General features: G+C 43.6%; 3 protein-coding genes across 4 annotated transcripts in view; 1 reads left to right on the top strand and 2 right to left on the bottom strand.

Annotated features, from left to right (window-relative positions):
* Positions 1-1,231, bottom strand: part of LOC132779250 (protein KHNYN) — a 37,467-nt gene extending 36,236 nt beyond the window's left edge. Inside the window, exon 1 of the mRNA XM_067469793.1 lies at positions 297-1,231. The gene's annotated coding sequence lies outside the window, so the exon portion shown is untranslated. The remainder of the gene's footprint in view (positions 1-296) is intronic.
* A 202-nt stretch (positions 1,232-1,433) lies between these two features.
* Positions 1,434-11,675, bottom strand: SDR39U1 (short chain dehydrogenase/reductase family 39U member 1). The gene is made up of 6 exons (XM_060780120.2): positions 11,573-11,675; positions 9,377-9,483; positions 8,577-8,659; positions 8,165-8,286; positions 4,615-4,758; positions 1,434-1,930 (listed from the first exon to the last, which is right to left on the bottom strand). The coding sequence occupies exons 1-6, from the start codon at positions 11,586-11,588 to the stop codon at positions 1,515-1,517; spliced, it is 888 nt and encodes a 295-aa protein (XP_060636103.2). The 5' UTR covers positions 11,589-11,675; the 3' UTR covers positions 1,434-1,514.
* Positions 11,676-12,001: 326 nt separating this feature from the next.
* EMC4 (ER membrane protein complex subunit 4) lies at positions 12,002-20,888 on the top strand. Of its 2 annotated transcripts, none has more exons than XM_060780121.2 (6): positions 12,002-12,076; positions 15,868-15,959; positions 17,506-17,620; positions 17,952-18,105; positions 19,148-19,308; positions 20,600-20,888. In XM_060780121.2, the coding sequence occupies exons 2-6, from the start codon at positions 15,874-15,876 to the stop codon at positions 20,633-20,635; spliced, it is 552 nt and encodes a 183-aa protein (XP_060636104.1). In that variant the 5' UTR covers positions 12,002-12,076; positions 15,868-15,873; the 3' UTR covers positions 20,636-20,888. The 2 variants fall into 2 exon arrangements, with proteins under 2 accessions (XP_060636104.1, XP_060636105.1); XM_060780122.2 differs by having other exon boundaries at positions 12,011-12,076; positions 15,844-15,959.
* Positions 20,889-21,404: the final 516 nt, after the last annotated feature.

Consider the following 21,404-nt stretch of genomic DNA (forward strand, 5'->3'; position numbering starts at 1 on the left):
CAGTAATTCTGGCCATGAAAGCCTTTGACAGCTCCAGAAGCGATCTCCAATGGGAATAAAGTTTGTGAAAGGCATTTAAAGATACGTTCATCCACTCTTTTTCTCTCTCTCCCCATGTTCCTCTTGCATTACTATTTCATTTATCGCAAGGCGAAAGGCAGGTTTTGAAGTCCCACCCTGTGGAACGCCTTAAATCAATACAGATCTGTCTCGAAATTTGGAAAATGTAAGCGACACATCAGCCTTAAAATGTCACTTGAGGTTCTGCCCTTGGTTTTCCGTTCCTGGCGTCTTACCTTGAAAATCGGAGTCCTCTTCTTAAAGTCCCTTCGTCCCTGTGCTGAAAAAGTTATAAACAAGTCCAGATGTGGGGCAAAAGAAATGACTGTTGTATTTGTTTGTTTTCTCTGGGAAATTCCCTTCATAATTTATCGCCCGCCCTCTTGGCCTTCGAGGACGTCCGGCAACTGTAGTGCCATCTAGTGAAAGCCTCGGCAAGAGATGCCTTCGACAATACAATGCCCCAAATAGACGAAAAAGGTTTCTTAACAACCAAACCGATGTCTCGGTTGCTGTGAGTTTCCCAGGCTGTATGGCCATGTTCCAGAAGCACCCTCTCCTGACGTTTCACCCACATCTATGGCAGGCATAGAATCATAGAATCAAAGAGTTGGAAGAGACCTCGTGGGCCATCCAGTCCAACCCCCTGCCAAGAAGCAGAAATATTGCATTTAAATCACGCTTGACAGATGGCCATCCAGCCTCTGTTTAAAAGCTTCCAAAGAAGGAGCCTCCACCACACTCCGGGGCAGAGAGTTCCACTGCTGAATGGCTCTCACAGTCAGGAAGTTCTTCCTCATCCTCAGAAGTTGTGAGGTCCGTTGGAAACTAGAAAAATTGGGTTTATATATCTGTGGAATAATGTCCAGGGTGGGAGAAAGAACTCTTGTCTGCTTGAGGCAAGTGTGAATGTTGCAACTGGCCACAGGGGAATTCCAGACAAGAAACAATCAGGACCAGCTAACACCTCCCAACAAAGGATTTCTCCAGGCAGCAACCAGCCAGGCTTTGAAGTTGCAAGGCCATTCAATGCTAATTAAGGTGGCCAATTGCAACATTCACACATGCCTCTAACACATAAGAGTCCTTTCTCCCACCCTGGACCTTCCACAGATATATAAACCCCACTTGCCTAGTTTACAACAGACCCTTCAACCTCAGAGGATGCCTACCATAGATGTGGGTGAAACGTCAGGACAGAGTGCTTCTGGAACATGGCCATACAGCCCGGAAAACTCACAACAACCCACTCATTTATTACCATTTGAAATATAGTGAAGATGAAATGTATTCTTTGCTGTATCTCTGCTCTATAATGGTAATATAATGATCTTTGGACATATCCATGGCTTCAAGTAAATATAATCTTACAGTATAATGCATCTGATAATTTATAACACACCAGCAGCAGCATTATATATAACTGATACCGCCTAGGTTTCTTTTTTATCAGCTCAGACTAAGATATCCCGGAGGGCAGAGGGAAGATCAGGGAACGCAAAGCTGTAGCCGCTCTCCAGAGTCCGCTTGGGCTCCACTCGCTGCCCTTCCAGCAACATGATGCTTCGTTCGGGGCCAAAAATGGCCGAAATGGCAAAACCCGGCAGGGGCAACAGGGCGGGCCGCCTGAGCACTGACCCCATCACTTGGGCAAAGTCCTTATTTGTGGTGGTAACAGCAGTTGGTGAGACGCCGTTCAGGATCCCGCTGACTCCTTCCCGTTCCAACGCATGGGCCAAAATGCCCGCCAAATCCGCCACGTGGATCCAAGGAAAAGGCTGGCGGCCAGAGCCGATGGGCCCTCCCACACCGAGGCGAAAGGGCCACAGCATTTGGGCGATGGCACCGCCGTCTCTGCCCAGCACAACACCTGTGTTCAAGTAAAGGAACAATAGCCATTTAGAGAGCAATGTTTAGTTCTGAGAACTTTCCACATCACTTTATTTATACTCCGCCGCATCTCCCAACAAGGGACCCAAAGCAGCTTATGGTCATAAAACATAGTAGATAACATAAAACAAAATAAGTAACATATCAAATGTATTATTATTATTATTATTATTATTATTATTATTATTATTTTACTGACACAAAAACACAGTATGCCACAGCAAACGAGAGGAGCCCCCGGTGGCACAGTGGGTTAAACCCCTGTGCCAGCAGGAGTGAAGACCGACAGGTCGCAGGTTCGAATCCAGGTAGAGGCGGATGAGCTCCCTCTATCAGCTCCAGCACCTCATGCGGGGACATGAAAGAAGCCTCCCACAAGGATGATAAAAACATCAAATCATCCGGGCGTGCCCTGGGCAACGTCCTTGCAGAAGGCCAATTCACTCACACCAGAAGCAACTTGCAGTTTCTCAAGTCACTCCTGACATGACGACAAAAAAAAAAAAAAAAAAAGCAAACAAGATCTATATGCTGGATTTCGTATCACAAAATCACAAGTCGAACACTTCCTAAGCATCTAGGACTGTGTGATGTATTTTCAAATGATGCACGCAGATCCAAGTCAGGTGGCCTTTTGCAGTTGACAGATCGTAATTTTGTCAATGTTTATTGTTTCCAAATGCCGCTGAGATCTTTTAGCACGGCACCCAGTCTGCCGATGACCGCTGGGACCACCTGTACTGGTTGTGTTGTTGTTGTTATTATTATTATCTTGTCAGCGCCAATTATGTTTAAGTGCAGGTCTTTAAGCACTGCACCCAGTGTGCCGATCACCACTGGGACCACATTGACTGGCTTGTTATTGTTGTTATTATTATTATTATTATTATTATTATTATTATCTTTTCAGCGCCAATTATGTTTAAGTGCAGGCCAAGGTCTTTAGCCACTGCACCCAGTGTGCCGATCACCACTGGGACCACATTCAGGTCTTCAAGTTCTTTCTGAAGACTGCCAATGTAGGAGCCTGTCTAAGATATTTGGGGAGGGTGTTCCAGAGTCGGGGGGCCACCACGGAAAAGGCCCTGTCTCGTGTCCCCACCAAACGCGCTTGCGACGCAGGTGGGATCACAAGCAGGGCCTCTCCAGATGAACGGAGAGAGCCTGTGGGTTTGTAGACGGAGATGCGGTCATGCAGGTAGGCTGGTCCCAAACCGTTCAGGGCTTTGTAGGTAAGCACCTGCACCTTAAATTGGGCTCGGTAGATAAACGGCAGCCAGTGGAGCTCCTTGAACAGGAGGGTTGACCTCTCTCTGTAGGGAGCGCCAGTCAACATCCTGGCTGCTGCTCGTTGGACCAGTTGGAATTTCCGAGCCGTTTTCAAGGGCAGCCCAACGTAGAGTGCATTACAGTTCCGATGTGCCTTTCCTGAATAGGAAACCTCCATTACCAAGTCCCACAAGGACTTTATTAAAGCCAAGACGGCCGCACATTGCACACTGCACTTGTCCATGAGCCTCATTTCCACCTGTCACATCAGCACTTTTAACCCTTGTACCCTTACTCTGGCCCGGCCCAGTTTTATTGTGCCTTAGTGGATTGTTCATTGCTTGTTGTTTTAGATTGCTTTAATTGGTTTAATTTGCCTAGGTTTTGTTGTATTGTTTGTTGAGGCCTTGGCCTTTGTAAGCCGCATCGAGTCCTGTGGGAGATGCTAGCGGGATACAAATAAAGTTTAATAATAATAATAATTCACTGGCTTGTTGTTATTATTATTATCTTTTCAGCGCCAAATATGTTTAAGTGCAGGCCAAGGTCTTTAGCCACTGCACCCAGTGTGCCGATCACCACTGGGACCACATTCACTGGCCTGTTGTTGTTGTTGTTGTTATTATTATTATTATTATTATTATTATTTGAAACACAACAAGATGAATCCACAACAAACAAGATCACTCTGCTGGCTGTTGTATTGGATCACACGTCAGACACTTCCCAAGTGTATAGGATGGTGTGATGTATCAGCGAATAATGCGTGCATATCCCAGTATAGTGGCCTTTTGCAGCTGACAGATGGTAAATTTGTCAGCGCCAATTGTGTTTAAGTGCAGGCCAAGGTCTTTACGCACTGCACCCAGTGTGCCGATCATCACTGGGACCACCTTTACTGGCTTGTGACAGAGTCGTATTATTATTATTATTATTATTATTATTATTATTTGAAACACAACAAGATGAATTCACAGCAGACAAGATCACTCTGCTGGCTGATGTATTGGATCACACGTTGGGCACTTCCCAAGTCTCTAGGACTGTGTGATGTATCGGCGAATAATGCGTGCAGATCTCAGTAGGGTGGCCTTTTGCAGCTGGCAGATGGTAATCTTGTCAGCGCCGATTGTGTTTAAGTGCAGGCCACTTAAATAATTATTGATAAATAAATAATTCGGTAAATAATTATTAATAATTTAATTAATTAATTAATATTAGTAAATAAATTAATATTAATAAATAAATAGATCATTATTATTATTATTATTATTATTATATATCAAATTTAAAACAATCACAAAATTAACACAATCCAACCAATGTATCAATAGAGGATGCTCAACCCATCCAATTATACTTTGAGCAATCGGCCTATCCTGTGCTTCGTCTCACCAGATCTCACAACTGCTTGGCGTGTGACGTCACCAGGGATTCGAGCCACTGCTTCCCAGCGAGTTACTAGGCGAGAAAAGAAATCAAAATCTCCACCAGGACTGTCTTCTGTGTATTTTGTGGTGTGGCTGGGCCGGTAATATCCTAGATAAAACATTTCACAAGCATTTTATTAAGGTACATAGGAGACCTATCACCTTGCACTGCTGCACATAGATGTTTTCTCTATAATTGTGACTTAATTACCTTGTTTTTCTTAACACTCTTAAAACAGGAAGCATTTCGTAAAAGGAGCTTGCAGCAAAATAACAGTTCAGTTAATCACAAGGTGGTGATTTGTCCCCAGAAAACACGATAGCCCTAGGGTTGCCAAAAGTTGGAAACAATTTGAAGACGCACAACAACAGGTGATCATGAACTTTTCTTGGCATTTGTTCAGAGATGATTTCTGTTAGGAATTGTGGGAGTTGAAGTCCAAAACACCTGGAGGGCCAAAGTTTGCCCATGCCTGCTTCAGGTCCTTGTTGTGTTCTATTTCAAATGTATGGTGTTTACTTGTTAACAGCAGAAGCAGCATGACCCATGTAAGAAAATTAAGCGGAAATCAACAGGAAAGTGGGGAAAGTCTAATTTCACACTTTTGCACCATAAACTTATTTTTCTTGTTGTCCCCGTTACACTTTTTCCAGACTCGTGTCTTCAACCACATCACCTTCTGTCCTTCTCTGTTTCGCAACCCCTATTTCCTTTCAGTTGCCTTGCGTATCTTCCTTCCTGTTGACTTCACGGCATTACCCTTTGTCCCCAGGTGTTTTCCTTGGTTTCCTTCCTCCAAAGCTTCCCCTTATATAACCTGTGCCATTGGTCAACACTCTTCTAATAATACCTTCAACCTCAGAAGCTGGAATATCCGGAAGCGTTCCAAAACATCACAGCAATTTGTTTAAAGGTTGGCTTTGGCCAGAAATAGGCAAGTGACATTTGAATTTTAATACGCACCTATCGTTTTGGCTAAGTCTCTTTGGTTTTTCTTACAGGATACATCAGTAGTTGATTCAATAGTGGAAGAACCATATGGGTTGATATCTCTAACACAGTTTCTAACTGAGGGTGTATCTACACCAGTGGTTCCCACCAGTGGTTCCCAACACAGTTTCTAACTGAGGGTGTATCTACACCAGTGGTTCCCAACCTTTTTTTGACCAGGGACCACTTTGACCAGGGACCATTAGAACTGAAAGGGTAACGAATCAGTTTTTGGTCAACTTTAGATTCGGTTTGTTTATTTGAGGTGCTGATTCAGAAAATTGCATTGGATAGACCACATCAGCTCTAGTTTCTGATACAGAACATATGTCATCCAATAGTCGCCATATGCTCACCCACCATCTATATAAATAAAAATGTAATGTTTGTTTGTGGGATTAACATAACTCAAAAACCACTGGACAAATTGACGCCAAATTTGAACACAATACACCTATCAGGCCAACAAGTGACCATCACTCATAAAAGCACTGAAAAACACAGCAGAAGAGACTTAAAAAGCCAAAAAATAAAAATTACATTATAATGCATGCGCAAAACCACATATACACAAATATATACACACACATATAAACACACAAAACACATATACATAGACTGGGCCACAGCAATGCTTGGCAGGGGATGGCTAGTATTTAAGAAGCCTCTGCACTATAATGAGATTTTGCAATACCAGTCACTCTCGTTGCAACAGTGTAGTGACAGTGAGGCTGTGGATCATATTATAGTTCTTGCAGACCACTGGTGGTCTACAGACCACAGGTTGGGAACCAGTGATCTACACTGTGGAATTAATGCAGTTTGACACCACTTTAACTGCCATGGCACAAAGCTAGAGAATTCCAAGAGCTGCGGTTCTACAAGCTCTTTAGCCTTCTCTGCCAAATAGGTTTGGTCCTTTAGCAAACTAAGTCTCTCATGAGTCATGGTACTGTTCCATGGCAGTGAAAGTGCAGATGTCTCCTGCATATGTCATCAGTTGGGGACCCCTCCTCCCAGAGTGGTTTGGGCCAGAGTGAAGAGAGAGGGGGGCAGAAGGCAGTTCCACCTTGTCTCTTGTGCTATGCTAATAATATAATATAATGTAATGTAATGTAATATACTGTATATACATATCATATTTATAATATTATAATGAAATGCAATATAATACTACTAATAATATGATATTATGATTATATATTTATATTACATGTAATAGTACTAATAATATTACAATATAATGGTATATTGTAATATTATTAGTACTATTACATGTAATATAAATATATAATCATAATATCATATTATTAGTAGTATTATATTGCATTTCATTATAATATTATAAATAATATTACAATATAATATAATATAATATAATATTATAAATAATATTACAATATAATGGTATGAAACATTAACAACCTCAGATATGCAGATGACACCACCCTGATGGCCGAAAGCGAGGAGGAGCTGAGGAGCCTTCTAATCAAGGTGAAAGAAGAAAGCGCAAAAGCCGGGTTGCAGCTAAACGTCAAAAAAACCAAGATTATGGCAACAAGAATGATTGACAACTGGAAAATAGAGGGAGAAACCGTGGAGGCTGTGACAGACTTTGTATTTCTAGGTGCAAAGATTACTGCAGATGCAGACTGTGGCCAGGAAATCAGGAGACGCTTACTTCTTGGGAGGAGAGCAATGTCCAGTCTCGATAAAATAGTGAAGAGTAGAGACATCAGACTGGCAACAAAGATCCGCCTAGTCAAAGCCATGGTCTTCCCTGTAGTCACCTACGGATGTGAGAGCTGGACCTTAGGGAAGGCTGAGCGAAGGAAGATCGATGCTTTTGAGCTGTGGTGTTGGAGGAAAGTGCTGAGAGTGCCTTGGACCGCGAGAAGATCCAACCAGTCCATCCTCCAGGAAATAAAGCCCGACTGCTCACTGGAGGGAAAGATACTAGAGACAAAGTTGAAGTACTTTGGCCACATCATGAGGAGACAGGAAAGCCTAGAGAAGACAATTATGTTGGGGAAAGTGGAAGGCAAAAGGAAGAGGGGCCGACCAAGGGCAAGATGGATGGATGGCATCCTTGAAGTGACTGGACTGACCTTGAGGGAGCTGGGGGTGGTAACGGCCGACAGGGAGCTCTGGCGTGGGCTGGTCCATGAGGTCACGAAGAGTTGGAGACGACTGAACGAATGAACAACAACAACATAATGGTATAGTACAATATTGTAATATTTAATACTGATATTGTACTATGTTAATAATGTAATATATTGTATGTATATGTGTGTGTGTGTGTGTATGTATGTGTATGTGTGTGTATATATATATATATATATATATATATATATATATATATATATCTTGTAAGCAGCTCTGAGTCCCCTTCGGGGTGAGAAGGGCGGCATATAAATGTGGTAAATAAATAAATAAAAGTGGTGCCAAACTGCAGTAATTCTACAGTGTAGATGTACCATTTTGGACAAAAAACCATTTCTGATGACACTCAAGTGGTTACCTACGCCGGTGACCAGGACCCAGGCTTGAGGTGGGTGTTCAGCCCCAGCAATGGCTTTTGCCAAGGCTTTTGTAGTCTCTATCCGGCTGGCAACGACCTCCTGGCGAAAGGATTCATTCCATCTGCAAGAGCAAGAAAAACAATCAAGGAGCCACATCTTGTATTATTTGGTTTTCTACTCCCAAACAAAACAAAAGAGCAACTAACCCACCACTATTTATTATTTGTTTTAGAAACGATATATAAACCCCATTTGCCTAGTTTGCAACAGACCTCACACATCTGAGGATGCCTGCCATAGACAGGGTGAAACATCACGAGAGAATGCTTCTGGAACATGGCCATACAGCCTGGAAAACTCACAGCAACCCAATCCCCTTCCATAATGTTTCCCAAGCGTTGATGGACTTACCTTCGGAGGGGGTTGAGGACATTTTCTCCAGAAAGGTTGACCACACCTTCACATGGAGGGAGCCCCAAGCGGGAAAGTTCATCCTGGGAAACACGGAGGGAGAAACAGATCGTAACACAGAAAACAGGCTTTACACAGGTTCAACTTCACTAATACTGGCAATCTTTTAATTGCTTCGAGGTACACTTTATATTGGAGCCCCTGGTTAATTGCTGAGGTGCTGAATTTGCTGACCAAATGGTTGACAGTTCCAAATCCGGGGAGCGGGTGAGCTCCTGCTCTTAGCACCAGCTTCTGCTAACCTAGCCATTGAAAACATGCAAATGTGAGTAGATCAATAGGTACTGCTTTGGAGGGAAGGTAACAACGCTCCATGCAGTCATGCCAGCCACATGATCTTGGAGGTGTCTATGGACAACGTCAACTCGTCAGCTTAGAAATGGAAATGAGCACCAGCCCCCAGAGTCAGACACTACTAGACTTAACGTTAAGGGGAAACCTTTACCTTTTCCACATATGGCTCCATGTGCAATGGCCATTTAATGCAGTTTCAAACCAGTATTGGAGAAAGTGGCTTCGCTGTGCAGATGATTAAATCACAAATCCCAGAACTAGTCAGAGGACTGGATAGTGATTATACATACCACAGAACATTAGTGCACATTAAAATCTTTCTGTCCTGCTCTTTTGTGGGAGTTTGTTATCTGGTTGCCACAGCTTGAAGCTAACTTTGAACTGCATTAAATAGTTAGTGTAAATGGGATCACAGTTCCAGGTAGAATCAAAGCCATGCCACATACCCAGGTAACTCGGTTCTTTCCAGGACTGCGGGAAACCAGGGTAACTTCATGGCCTCGGTCCTTCAACAACCGCGTTAAGGCTCTGCCAACAAATCCAGTCCCACCACCTAATGGAAACAGATGTATGTAATTCATAAATGGCATCAAATGTAATGTTCTATGAATTGATGTGTCCTTTTGGTTTTAGCTGGTAGATATAATTTTTGTGATTTGTTGTTTAGAGAACTTTGCATATACGTTGTTGTTCATTCGTTCAGTTGTTTCCGACTGTTCATGACTTCATGGATCAGCTCACGCCAGAGCTCCCTGTTGGCCTTCACCACCCCCAGCTCCTTCAAGGTCAATCCAGTCACTCCATCTTGCCCTTGGTTGGCCCCTCTTCCTTTTTCCTTCCATTTTCCCCAGCATCATTGTCTTCTCTAAGCTTTCCCTTCTTCTCATGATGTGGCCAAAGTACTTCATCTTGGCCTCTACTATCCTTCCCTCCAATGAGCAGTCAGGCTTTATTTCCTGAAGTATGGACTGGTTGGACCTTCTCGCTGCCCAGGGCACTCTCAGAACTTTCCTCAGAACTTTTGCATATATGACTATAGATAAATATATAAAGCTTTGGATCTCTTTTTAGAGAGATAAAGCAGGATAGAAACAACATAATAAAATTAATAGGTTCCTGATTTATATTTACTACAGTAAGAAAAATATCATATAAATATTTTCAAGAGTTCTTATGGTGGATAATGGGATCAGCTCAGCAGACAATGCAGTGCATCCACGTTATAGAATGAATGCTGTATATGTAAATACTTCCATACATAATAAACTTTCTGCTTGCAGAAAATTTGCTAAAGCACACTACAAAACTCTTCTACTCACTAGCTTTTTGCCTGAAGGGATATTTTTACCATTTTAGATGGGTAAAACTGTCATATTAGTGAATGATGCCATTGCCAGAAATCCTAGCTATAGCTAACACTCCACTAGTTTTTCTGGTCTCTATTCCATTTAACTATAACAGAAGAACTCATGCAATATATATGTGTTTGCATACATGCCACAAATCACCTTTCAATTTATGCTAACCCCATAAGTTTTCTTAGGCGAGAAATACTCAGAAGTCGGTTTGCTAGTTCCTTCCTCTGAAATATAGTTTGCAACACCTGGCACTTATAGTTGGTGGTCTCCCATTCAAATAATAACCAGGGATGACTCTATTTAGTGTTCAAAACCAGACAAGACTGAAAGCACCAACTATTGTGATCATTAGCCATCTTGAGTCCCTTAAGGAAAAAGGAAAGGTATAATAATAATAATAATAATATATCACCTTACTTGGATCTAGGCGCATCATTCGAAAATACATCACACAGTCCTAGATGCTTGGGAAGTGTTCGACTTGTGATTTTGTGATACGAAATCCTGCATATAGATCTCATTTGCTGTAACATACTGTGCTTTTGTGTCAATAATAATAATATCACAATCATAATTGGTTGCTGTGAGTTTTCCAGGCTGTATGGCCTGGAAAATCCATAATAACAAGTCATTATCATAATCGAAAACATGTCGGGTTTCAGCCATTGTAGATAAGAAGGATTCAACCTGTATTGAGTTTTGGAGATTAGGACAGTAAATAAAGAGCAACACTAAAAAAAAAAAAACAGGGGTATTCCAGACATGAAACAATCAGGGCCAGCTAACATCTTCCAACAAAGGAGTCCCCAGGCAGGAAGCAGCCAGACTTTGAAGCTGCCAGGCTTTATCATAAACGAAAACATGTCGGGTTTCAGCCATTGTAGATAAGAGGGATTCAACCTGTATTGAGTTTTGGAGATCAGGACAGTAAATAAAGAGCAACCAGACTTTGAAGCTGCAAGGCTATTCAAAGGTAATCAAGGTGAGCAATTGCAACATTCATACTTGCCTCAAGCAGACAAGAGTTCTTTCTCCCACCCTGGGCATCATTCCACAGATATATAAACCCAAATTTTCTAGACCTTACAATGTCTGAGGATGCCTGCCATAGATGCAGGCGAAACGTCAGGAGAGAATGCTTCTGGAACATGGCCATACAGCCCGGAAAACTCACAGCAACCCAGTGATTCCAGCCATTAAAACCTTTGACAACACATGCTTATTCTATTTGCAAAACAACATCAAACCCTTTGCATGCATGAAACTTGTTCCTAATTCACTCACCAACTAACACTCTCATGGTGGAAACAGCTTAGCCGCGCATGCGCAGGGAGGGCCCCTGAGTGCACCACCAAGAACACAGACTTGGAGAAAAATCGAACAAAGGATACTCTGAAGTCAGTGCATTGGCGTTCATCTATACTTCATAGATCTATGGCTCTGTTTGAGAAACTTTTGTTTTCATAAACATAAGAAATTAATTCTTCAGCCAGGTAGTTTCAATGATTTTAAAAAGTGATTTTTTTACTCCCAAATTCCCATTAGGCTAATTTTATTGAAGTATTTACATTATTCTGGCATTTGGACTTCAATTCCCAGAATCCTTTGTCATTGGAAAAAACAGCTGAGGCTCCTGGGAGTTGAAGTCCCAAATGGATAAATAGAGACAAACCTTGAAATTGGAGGCTCTTGCGTGACGTCAGCCGGAAGCAGGAAGCGGTGAGGGGAGCAAAACAGGAAGTGACGCAACCAGTAGGGAGAAAAAGACGAGAAGGCAAGACACAAGTGGTGAGTCAAAAGAGATCATTCTTCGCGGTTATTTATTGAAAGGGCCCAGTGCCTGCAATATGTGTTAGTATTTTTAATACTGTGAAATATGTCCAAATGTCTTGAATGTAAACATTCCTAGAATAATGTCAAAAGAATATAGAACTGTTTAGGAACAGCATATAGCTTTTTATGTGAGTTCACATGGTCTAATAGGGCCCTTCCACACAGCCAGACAACCCATAATATCAAGGCAGATAATCCACATCCTTTGAACTGAGTTATCTGAGTCCACACTGTCATATAACCCGGTTCAATATAACGCCAACGCCTTAAATCAAGAAATTTCTAAGATCTGCAGAGACACTCACTGGAACACCTCAGCAAGCAAGAGTCCAAAAGTGGCAGGCTCAAACCCAGAACTTCAAACCATAGCTGAGACCGAATGCGAGATTCCCTCCTGGTACCATGAGATGCAGAGCCAACCTTAAGAGATGCTGAGCCAATTCCAATACAGTGGAGTCCATGTTTGGAATTATATTCCCAAAGATATGGGCGATTTTACTATAGCAGCATTAACTAGAGCACATTAATAAGACATGCTGCATTATCACGGGGTGTCTCCGCCCTACACCACTGGAGAAATTACACTGTTGAGCCAGTATTGCACCACCTGACATCTGCCGGGAAGTAGCAGCCAATAGTGAAAGGACCAAGGCAGTGACATCTCCAGCTCATCCCCTGTTTGGATATCAACCAGCATGCCAATGACTTAAATCAAGGAATAGTTTTCTAAGATCTGCAGAGACACTCGCTGGAACACCTCAGCAAGCAAGAGTCCAAAAGTGGCAGGCTCAAACCCAGAACTTCAAACCTTAGCTGAGACCGAATGAGAGATTCTCTCCTGGCACCATGAGATGCAGAGCCAACCTTAAGAGATGCTGAGCCCATTCCTACACAGTGGAGTCCATGTCTGGAATTATATTCCCAAAGATATGGGCGATTTTACTATAGTAGCATTAACTAGAGCACATTAATGAGACATGCTGCATTATCATGGGGTGTCTGCACCCTACACCACTGGAGAAATTACACTGTTTAGCGGATATTGCACCACCTGACATCTGCTGGGAAGTAGCAACCAATAGTAAAAGGATCAAGGCAGTAACATCTCCAGCTCATCCCCTGTTTGGATATCAACCAGCATGCCAATGACTTAAATCAAGGAATAGTTTTCTAAGATCTGCAGAGACACTCGCTGGAACACCTCAGCAAGCAAGAGTCCAAAAGTGGCAGGCTCAAACCCAGAACTTCAAACCATAGCTGAGACCGAATGCGAGATTCCCTCCTGGTACCATGAGATGCAGAGCCAACCTTAAGAGATGCAGAGCCTATTCCTACACAGTGGAGTCCATGTCTGGAATTATATTCCCAAAGATATGGGCGATTTTACTATAGCAGCATTAACTAGAGCACATTAATGAGACATGCCGCATTTTCACGGGGTGTCTGCACCCTACACCACTGGAGAAATTACACTGTTTAGCCGATATTGCTGGGAAATAGAGGGAGAAAATGTGGAGGCCATGACAGACTTTGTATTTCTAGGTGCAAAGATTACTGCAGATGCAGACTGTGGCCAGGAAATCAGAAGACGCTTACTTTTTGGGAGGAGAGCAATGTTCAATCTCGATAAAATAGTAAAAAGCAGAGACATCAGACTGGCAACGAAGATCCGCCTAGTCAAAGCCATGGCATTCCCTGTAGTAACCTACGGATGTGAGAGCTGGACCTTAGGGAAGGCTGAGCGAAGGAAGATCGATGCTTTTGAACTGTGGTGTTGGAGGAAAGTTCTGAGAGTGCCTTGGACTGCGAGAAGATCCAACCAGTCCATCCTCCAGGAAATAAAGCCCGACTGCTCATTGGAGGGAAGGATACTAGAGACAAAGTTGAAGTACTTTGGCCACATCATGAGGAGACAGCAAAGCCCAGAGAAGACAATTATGCTGGGGAAAGTGGAAGGAAAAGGAAGAGGGGCCGACCAAGGGCAAGATGGATGAATGGCATCCTTGAAGTGACTGGACTGACCTTGAAGGAGCTGGGGGTGGTGACGGCCGACAGGGAGCTCTGGCGTGGGGTGGTCCATGAGGTCACGAAGAGTCGGAGACGACTGAACGAATGAACAACAACAGCCGGTATTGCACCACCTGACATCTGCCGGGAAGTAGCAACCAATAGTGAAAGGACCAAGGCAGTGACATCTCCGGCTCATCCCCTGTTTGGATATCAACCAGCATGCCAATTACTTAAATCAAGGAATAGTTTTCTAAGATCTGCAGAGACACTCGCTGGAATACCTCAGCAAGCGAGAGTCCAAAAGTGGCAGGATCAAACCCAGAACCTCAACCAATGGCTGATACCAAATGAGAGACTCCCCCCTGGGCACACAGAAAACTGGGAGACTTGGAAGGCGCTGAACAGACTGCGCTCTGGCACCACAAGATGCAGAGCCAACCTTAAGAAATGAGGCCACAAAGTGGAGTCCATGACATGCAAGTGCAGAGACAAGCAAACCACCGGCCACCTTCTACATTGTAGCCCGAGCCCTGCCACATGCACAATGGAGGACCTCCTTATAGCACCACCAGAGGCACTCCAAGTGGCCAGCTACTGGTCAAAGGACATTTAATATAATGCCAAGTTTTCAGACTTTGTGGTTTTTAACTATATTACCACTGTACCCTTGGTTCGCTCCTGATACGATAAATAAATAAATACCCAGTTCAATGTGAATTTTATACAAGGTTCCATCCTGGGCCTGGTACTATTCAGGATCTTGGTTAATGACTTAGGTGAAGGGTTAGACGGCAGGACAATCAGGTTTGCAGATGGGACCAAATGGGGAGGGAGAGTCAGTCCTCCAGAAGACAGGAGCAGAATTCAAAACTATCTTAACAGATTAGAGAGATGGGCCAAACTAACCAAATGGAGTTCAACAGGGACAAATGCAAGATACTCAACAGAATGTGGGACAGTACCTGGCTCGACAGAAATACATGTGAAAAAGATCTTGGAGTCCTCGTGGACAGGAAGGTGAACATGAGCTAACAATGCCATGCGGCAGTTACAAAAGCCAATGGTATTTTGGCCTGCATAAATAAGAGTCTAGTGTCTAGATCCACAAATGTCATTCTACCCCTCTATTCTGCCTTGGTCAGACCACACCTGGAATCACACAGTGCCCAATTCTGGGCAATGTAATTGAAGGGAGATGTTGACAAGCTGGAATGTCCAGGGGAGGGTGACTAAAAGGATCAAGGTTCTGGAGAACAAGCCCTATGAGGAACAACTGAAAGAGCCGGGCATGTTTAGCCTGCAGAAGAGAAGACTGAGAGGAGACATGTTGAAGGCCATATATCAAAATGTGAGGTGAAGTCATAGGCAGGGGGGAGCAAGCTTGTTTTCTGCTTTCCTGGAGACTAGGATGCAGAATAGTGGCTTCAAGCTACAGGTAAGGAGAGTCCACCTGAACATGAGGAAGAACTTTCTGTGAGAACTGTCCAGTAGTGGAACTCTCTGGCCTGGAGTGTGGTGGAGGCTCCTTCTTTGGAGGCTTTTAAACAGAGGCTGGGTGGCCATCTGCCGGGGGTGCTTTGAATGCGATTTTCTTGCTTCTTAGAAGGGGGTTGGACTGGATGGCCCACTAGGTCTCTTCCAACTCAATGACAGTATGGGGATGGAAAGGATGCTTTGGTATGTATTGTTTTCTTGATGTTGTTATTATTCAGGGTCTCTCTGCACATCTTTGGCAGGGAACGATGAGCAACCCAGGAGGGTTGGTGACCAATCGCGGGCGGCGTTTTAAATGGGCCATTGAACTCAGTGGACCTGGCAGCGGAAGCAGGTATGTCCCTTGGGTGAATGTGGGTGCATCTACACTGTAAGAACAAATGGAGTTTGACACCACTTTAATTGCAGTGGCCGAACACTATGGAATCATAAGGAGTTGCAGTTTTACAGGGGTTTTAGCCATCACAGACGAAGAGGGCTAGTGTCTCACCAAACTCCATCTCCCATGATTTATGTAATATTGCGCCGGCCAGTTAAAGTGGTGTCAAACTGCTTTACTTCTGTGTGTTGTTGTAGGCTTTGATGGCCAGACTCACTGGGTTACTGTGAGTTTTTCGTGCTGTATGGCCATTTTCCATTTGCATTCTCTCCTGACGTTTCACCTACTTCTGTGACTGGCATCTTCATCCAGGCGTCCCCTGGGCAACATCCTTGCAGATGGCCAATTCTCTCACACCAGAAGCGACGTGCAGTTTCTCAAGTCGCTCCTGACACGACAAAAAAAATCTTCAGTTATTCTGTTGGCAGTGAAGCAAGTGGAGTTATACATATCTGTGGAAGGTCCAAGGTGGGAGAAAGAACCCTTGTCTGATGAAGCACCTGTGAATGTTGCAATTGATAAGCTTGAATAGCATTGAGTAGCCAAGAAGCTTCCAAGTCAATCTGCATAGCCTGGGCTTTGTTGCCTGGAGGCATCCTCTGTTTGGGAAGTGTTAACTGGCACTTGATTTTTTTGCTGTCTGGAGTTCTCCTGTTTCTGAGGGCCCTTGGACAAAGCCATATAATCCAGAATATCAAGGCAGATAATCCACAATATCTGCTTTGAACTGGGTTATCTGAGTCCACACTGCCGAACAACCCAGGTCAAAGCAGAAAATGTGGGATTTTCTACAGAGTGTGGAAGAGGCCTGAGTGGTGCTTTAATTCTGCAATGTAGATTGTGGCCTGTCTATGTAAGCCAGGTATGAGGAAACTTCAACCCTTGGATGTTTTGGACTCTAACTCCCACAATTCTTAACAGCGGGTAGGTTATTAGGAATTATGGGAGTTGAAGTCTAAAACACACAGAGGGAGGGCCAAAGTTTGCCCATGCCTGATGTAAGCAGATGGCTGGATCGCTGGTGGATATGCAGGCAGTCCCCAAGTTACAAACAAGATAGGTTCTGTAGGTTTGTTCTTATGTTGAATTTGTTTGTAAGTTGGAACAGGTATATTTTTGAAAATGTAACTCCTTTGAATTGAATACAGAAGGGTTAACACCCCTGTGGTGCTTGTTTTGCTGTCTGCACCCCTGTTTAGAAAATTTCACCTCAATTTCTATACTTGTGATCATTGGATTTTGAAAAATATGTCTTGTGGGAACAAGGATTGGTGATCAATCTTCAGTGGAGACCCCTTTCTCCCATGATAATAACTCTTCCAGGATTGAATTTCCCTTTCATAGGGGGAGATTTCTCTCACTTCCTGTTGTTTATTATTTATTTCCTATATTTATAAAGGGGACTCACCCTGCTCCTGACTATGAATGGGATGTTTGTATCCTGGGGACTGCCTGTACTCTTTGTTTTCATTCAAAGTGTCACTTTCTCATGTCTCTGCAGGAGCAGGAGTGACCGGAGCAGTGGTCAGGGGGACACTCTGTATCCCATAGGTTACTCAGACAAGCAGGTGCCAGATACGAGTGTCCAGGAGACAGATCGCATCCTCGTTGAAAAGGTAGCGTATGGCTAGGATTGGAGAACTGTTGGATTCCGTCATGGAGTCAGGAGCCCATATATGACCTCGAATATCAGTAATTCCATGAGCATAGAGCAGGCATGGGCAAATTTCAGTCCTCCATGTGTTTTGGACTTCAATTCCCACCATTCCTAACAGCCTCAGGCCCCTTCCTTTTCCCCCTCAGCCGTTTAAGTGGCTGAGGGGGAAAAGGAAAGGGCCTGAGGCTGTTAGGAATGGTAGGAGTTGAAGTCCAAAACACCTGGAGGGCCAAAGTTTGCCCATGCCTGCCTTTTGACTTCTACCTTATTCTTTTCTATCCTTTTTCTAGCGCTGCTGGGATATCGCCCTGGGTCCCATGAAGCAAATCCCCATGAACTTGTTCATCATGTACATGGCAGGCAACACCATCTCCATTTTCCCCACCATGATGGTTTGTATGATGGCCTGGAGGCCCATCCAAGCCCTCATGTCCATCTCTGCTAGTAAGTACATTTGTATCTCTGCCTGGTCGTCTTCTTGTTCTTATGCTCTTCTGTCTTACTCTGGCCGTATTCTAATGATTACTTGCTAATATTCTAGCAAGTAATCATTCACAGATGCAGGAGAGTAGATGTTAAAACTTAAGTGGGTTAGTCTAAGGACAGTAGTGTGCAGTAACTTCCAATTTTAATTTTACATTTGGCCTTCCCATAGTTTTTAATCGTGTGGTCTTATTGTTAATGTTGCATTATTGTATTGTCCATGTTTATTTTAATTGCTTGTATTGTTGTTATTATTGCTTGTATTGTTGTATTTGGGCTCGGCCGCATGTAAGCCGCACCGAGTCCCTTGGGGAGATGGTAGCAGGGTACAAATAAAGTGTTGTTGTTGTTGTTATTATTATTATTATTATTATTATTAACTGAAATCCATATCTGTGGTGTCACTTACCTAGAAAAAAATGATATAAGAATTTGCTAAATAATATAGGCCAGCGTTTCTCAACCTGGGTGTCCGGACACTGGGGGGGGGGGGGGGGTGGTGGTCACAAAGGGGTTTCAGAGGGGTTGCTCTCCAGGTGTTTTGGACTTTAAAACCCAGAAATCCCAGCCATCTTACCAGTTGTTAGGAATTGTGGGAGCTGAAGTCCAAAAATCCCCAGAGGACCAAAGGTTGGGAGCCACTGCTCTAGATCCTCCAATGAAACTCTATGTTATGCTGGGGCCAGAAGTAAGCTAATTGAATGATGATCTGTTATGTGTCCCTGGTTTCAGATAATTGCAGTTTGGCTGGGAATATATCCTCCATGAATCCAGGTTTTTGCTGTATATGGATTGTGTACTTGGGCTGGGTTTTGTGTATATGTTGGACAAACTGGGGAAAAGAGTTTGTATTCTGTGTTGGCCTGTAACTCTGCTGATGGCGACGTCCAGGTGATGCTCCTGTCTTACTGACAATGTTATCAACTCAAAGTAATGCACTGGGGAGGTGAAACTCAGTCGTGTACCCTGTTGTTCTTGACTTTTTGTGCTATTTCCTCTGCAGCCTTCAAATTACTGGAGAGTTCAAGCCAAAAGTTTCTCCAGGGTCTGGTGTACTTAATTGGAAACCTCATAGGGCTGGCCTTGGCGGTTTACAAGTGCCAGTCGATGGGCCTGTTGCCAACTCATGCTTCTGACTGGCTTGCTTTTATTGAACCACCGGAGGTGAGTATAAGTTGGGGCTTCCAAGAGTAAATTAACACAGGGAGGGATTCATCTTCCTTTTCACTTATGGACATATCCTAAATGCTCTGGATATTTTTCTAAAGGGTGGGAAAATGGCATCAGATTTGTTTCCCTCAGTGAATGTTGAGTTCTTGACTCCATGAAAATGAAAATAATTTAACAGATGCTCAGAAATGGTGGGCTGTGTGTGTGTGTGAGTGGGTAGATAGATAGATAGATAGATAGATAGATAGATAGATAGATAGATAGATAGATAGATCGAGATAGATAGATCGATCTCAGGAGCCCCTGATGGCACAGTGGGTTAAACTGCTGAACTGCTAAACTTGTTGACTGAAAGGTCACAGGTTCAAATCCGGGGAGCGGCATGAGCTTCCGCTGTCAGCCCCAGCTTCTGCCAACCTAGCAGTTTGAAAACATGCAAATGTGAGTAGATGAATAGGTACTGCTCCAGCGGAAAGGTAAAATAAAAATTATCTGCCCCTTTCCTTTCATGGGAGCCTCCGATGGTGCAGTGGGTTAAACCGCTGAGCTGCTAAACTTGCTAACCAAAAGGTCACATGTTTGAATCCAGGGAGCTGGGTGAGCTCTCACTGTTAGCCCCAGCTTCTGCCAACCTAGCAGTTTGAAAACATGCAAATGTGAGTAGATAAATAGGTACCGTTCCAGCAGAAAAGTAACGACACTCCATGCAGTCATGCTGACCACATGACCTTGGAGGTGTCTACGGACGACGCCAGCTCTTCGGTCTAGAAATGGAGATGAGCACCAACCCCCAGAGTCGGACACAACTGGACAATATAGGTAAAGGGAAACCTTTACCTATATTGGTCATTTTCTATTTGGGATCCTAGCTTTAAGAATAACTTAGAAGTTAGTGTTTGTTTAGGTTTATGGCTCACATTATGAGGCCACAGAGGGGCAGTGGGTTAAACCGCTAAGCTGCAGGACTTACTGACCAAAAGGTTGGCAGTTCGAATCTGGGGAACAGGGAGAACATTGTTAGCCCCAGCTTCTGCCAAACTAGCAGTTCGGAAACATGCAAATGTGAGTAGATCAATAGGTACTGCTTCTGCAGGAAGAGAATGGTGCTCCGTGCAGTCAGGCTGGCCAAATGACCTTGGAGGTGTCTACAGACAATGCCAGCTCTTTGGCTTAGGAATGGAGATGAGTATTACCCCCCAAAGTCGGACATGAGTAGAGTTAATGTCAGGGGAAACCTTTATATTTACTTATGGCTCACATTTCCTTTCTTTCTCCTTATACCCAGCGCATGGAGTTCACAGGTGGGGGTCTTATTCTATGACCCTAGTCAGAAACCAGTGACTGCATTAAATGTCTGGATCACAGGATGTCCTTTTCTCATTCATCCCGATTCCCTCATAAAGCTGCCGATTAAGTGAACTGTGCTAAGGAAGATGAAATGACAAAGGCGGAGACTGAAGGAACAGACTGCAAAGGACTGATACGTTCTGCCTGGGGAGAAGCAGGAGGCTCTTCCCGACAGGATCTTTTCGCCGTTCCCCTCTGTTGAAAGCGGAATAAAAGTTGCTAACACATCCCTGTTTTCAGAGCTTTTCTGGAATGGTGTACTGGCTAGAGCAGGGCTGCTTAAACTGTGAATCTCAACCTCAAAAAGGATTCCCTGAGCTCAGTGTTGGAATCCCGAAAAAATTGACAATAGTAAGTTTTCTGAATGCCACTCTGCTGTTTTAGACATTTACACAAATCTATTGTGCAGTTTTTACAGTAAACTCTGCAGAAGCTTCAGCTGGGTTGCTGTGAGTTTTCTGGGCTGGATGGCCATGTTCCAGAAGCATTCTCTTCTGACGTTTCGCCCACATCTATGGCAGGCATCCTCAGAGGATGTGAGGTATATTGAAAACTAAGCAAGGGAAGTTTATATATCTGTGGAAGGTCCAGGGTGGGAGAAAGAACTTAGGGCCAGCTAACACCTCCCAACAAAGAATTCCCCCAGGCAGGAATCAGCCAGACCTTGAAGCTGCAAGGCTTTGTGATGCTAAAATATTTGTGATACAATATAATGGTATAATACAATATAGTAATATATAATA

Source organism: Anolis sagrei, chromosome 6, assembly GCF_037176765.1.
Source record: "Anolis sagrei isolate rAnoSag1 chromosome 6, rAnoSag1.mat, whole genome shotgun sequence".
Classification (NCBI taxonomy): domain Eukaryota; kingdom Metazoa; phylum Chordata; class Lepidosauria; order Squamata; family Dactyloidae; genus Anolis; species Anolis sagrei.

Coding starts and splice junctions, on each gene's coding strand:
- SDR39U1 (XM_060780120.2), bottom strand. Junction 4,759..8,164: donor GGTCCTGGTCACCGGCGTAG/GTAACCACTTGA, acceptor TGTTTTATCTAG/GATATTACCGGCCCAGCCAC. Junction 1,931..4,614: donor CCAAGCAGTTGTGAGATCTG/GTGAGACGAAGC, acceptor ACTTGAACACAG/GTGTTGTGCTGGGCAGAGAC.
- EMC4 (XM_060780121.2), top strand. CDS start 15,874: ATGAGCAACCCAGGAGGGTTGGTGACCAATCGCGGGCGGCGTTTTAAA. Junction 17,621..17,951: donor ATCGCATCCTCGTTGAAAAG/GTAGCGTATGGC, acceptor TCCTTTTTCTAG/CGCTGCTGGGATATCGCCCT. Junction 18,106..19,147: donor CCTCATGTCCATCTCTGCTA/GTAAGTACATTT, acceptor TTTCCTCTGCAG/CCTTCAAATTACTGGAGAGT.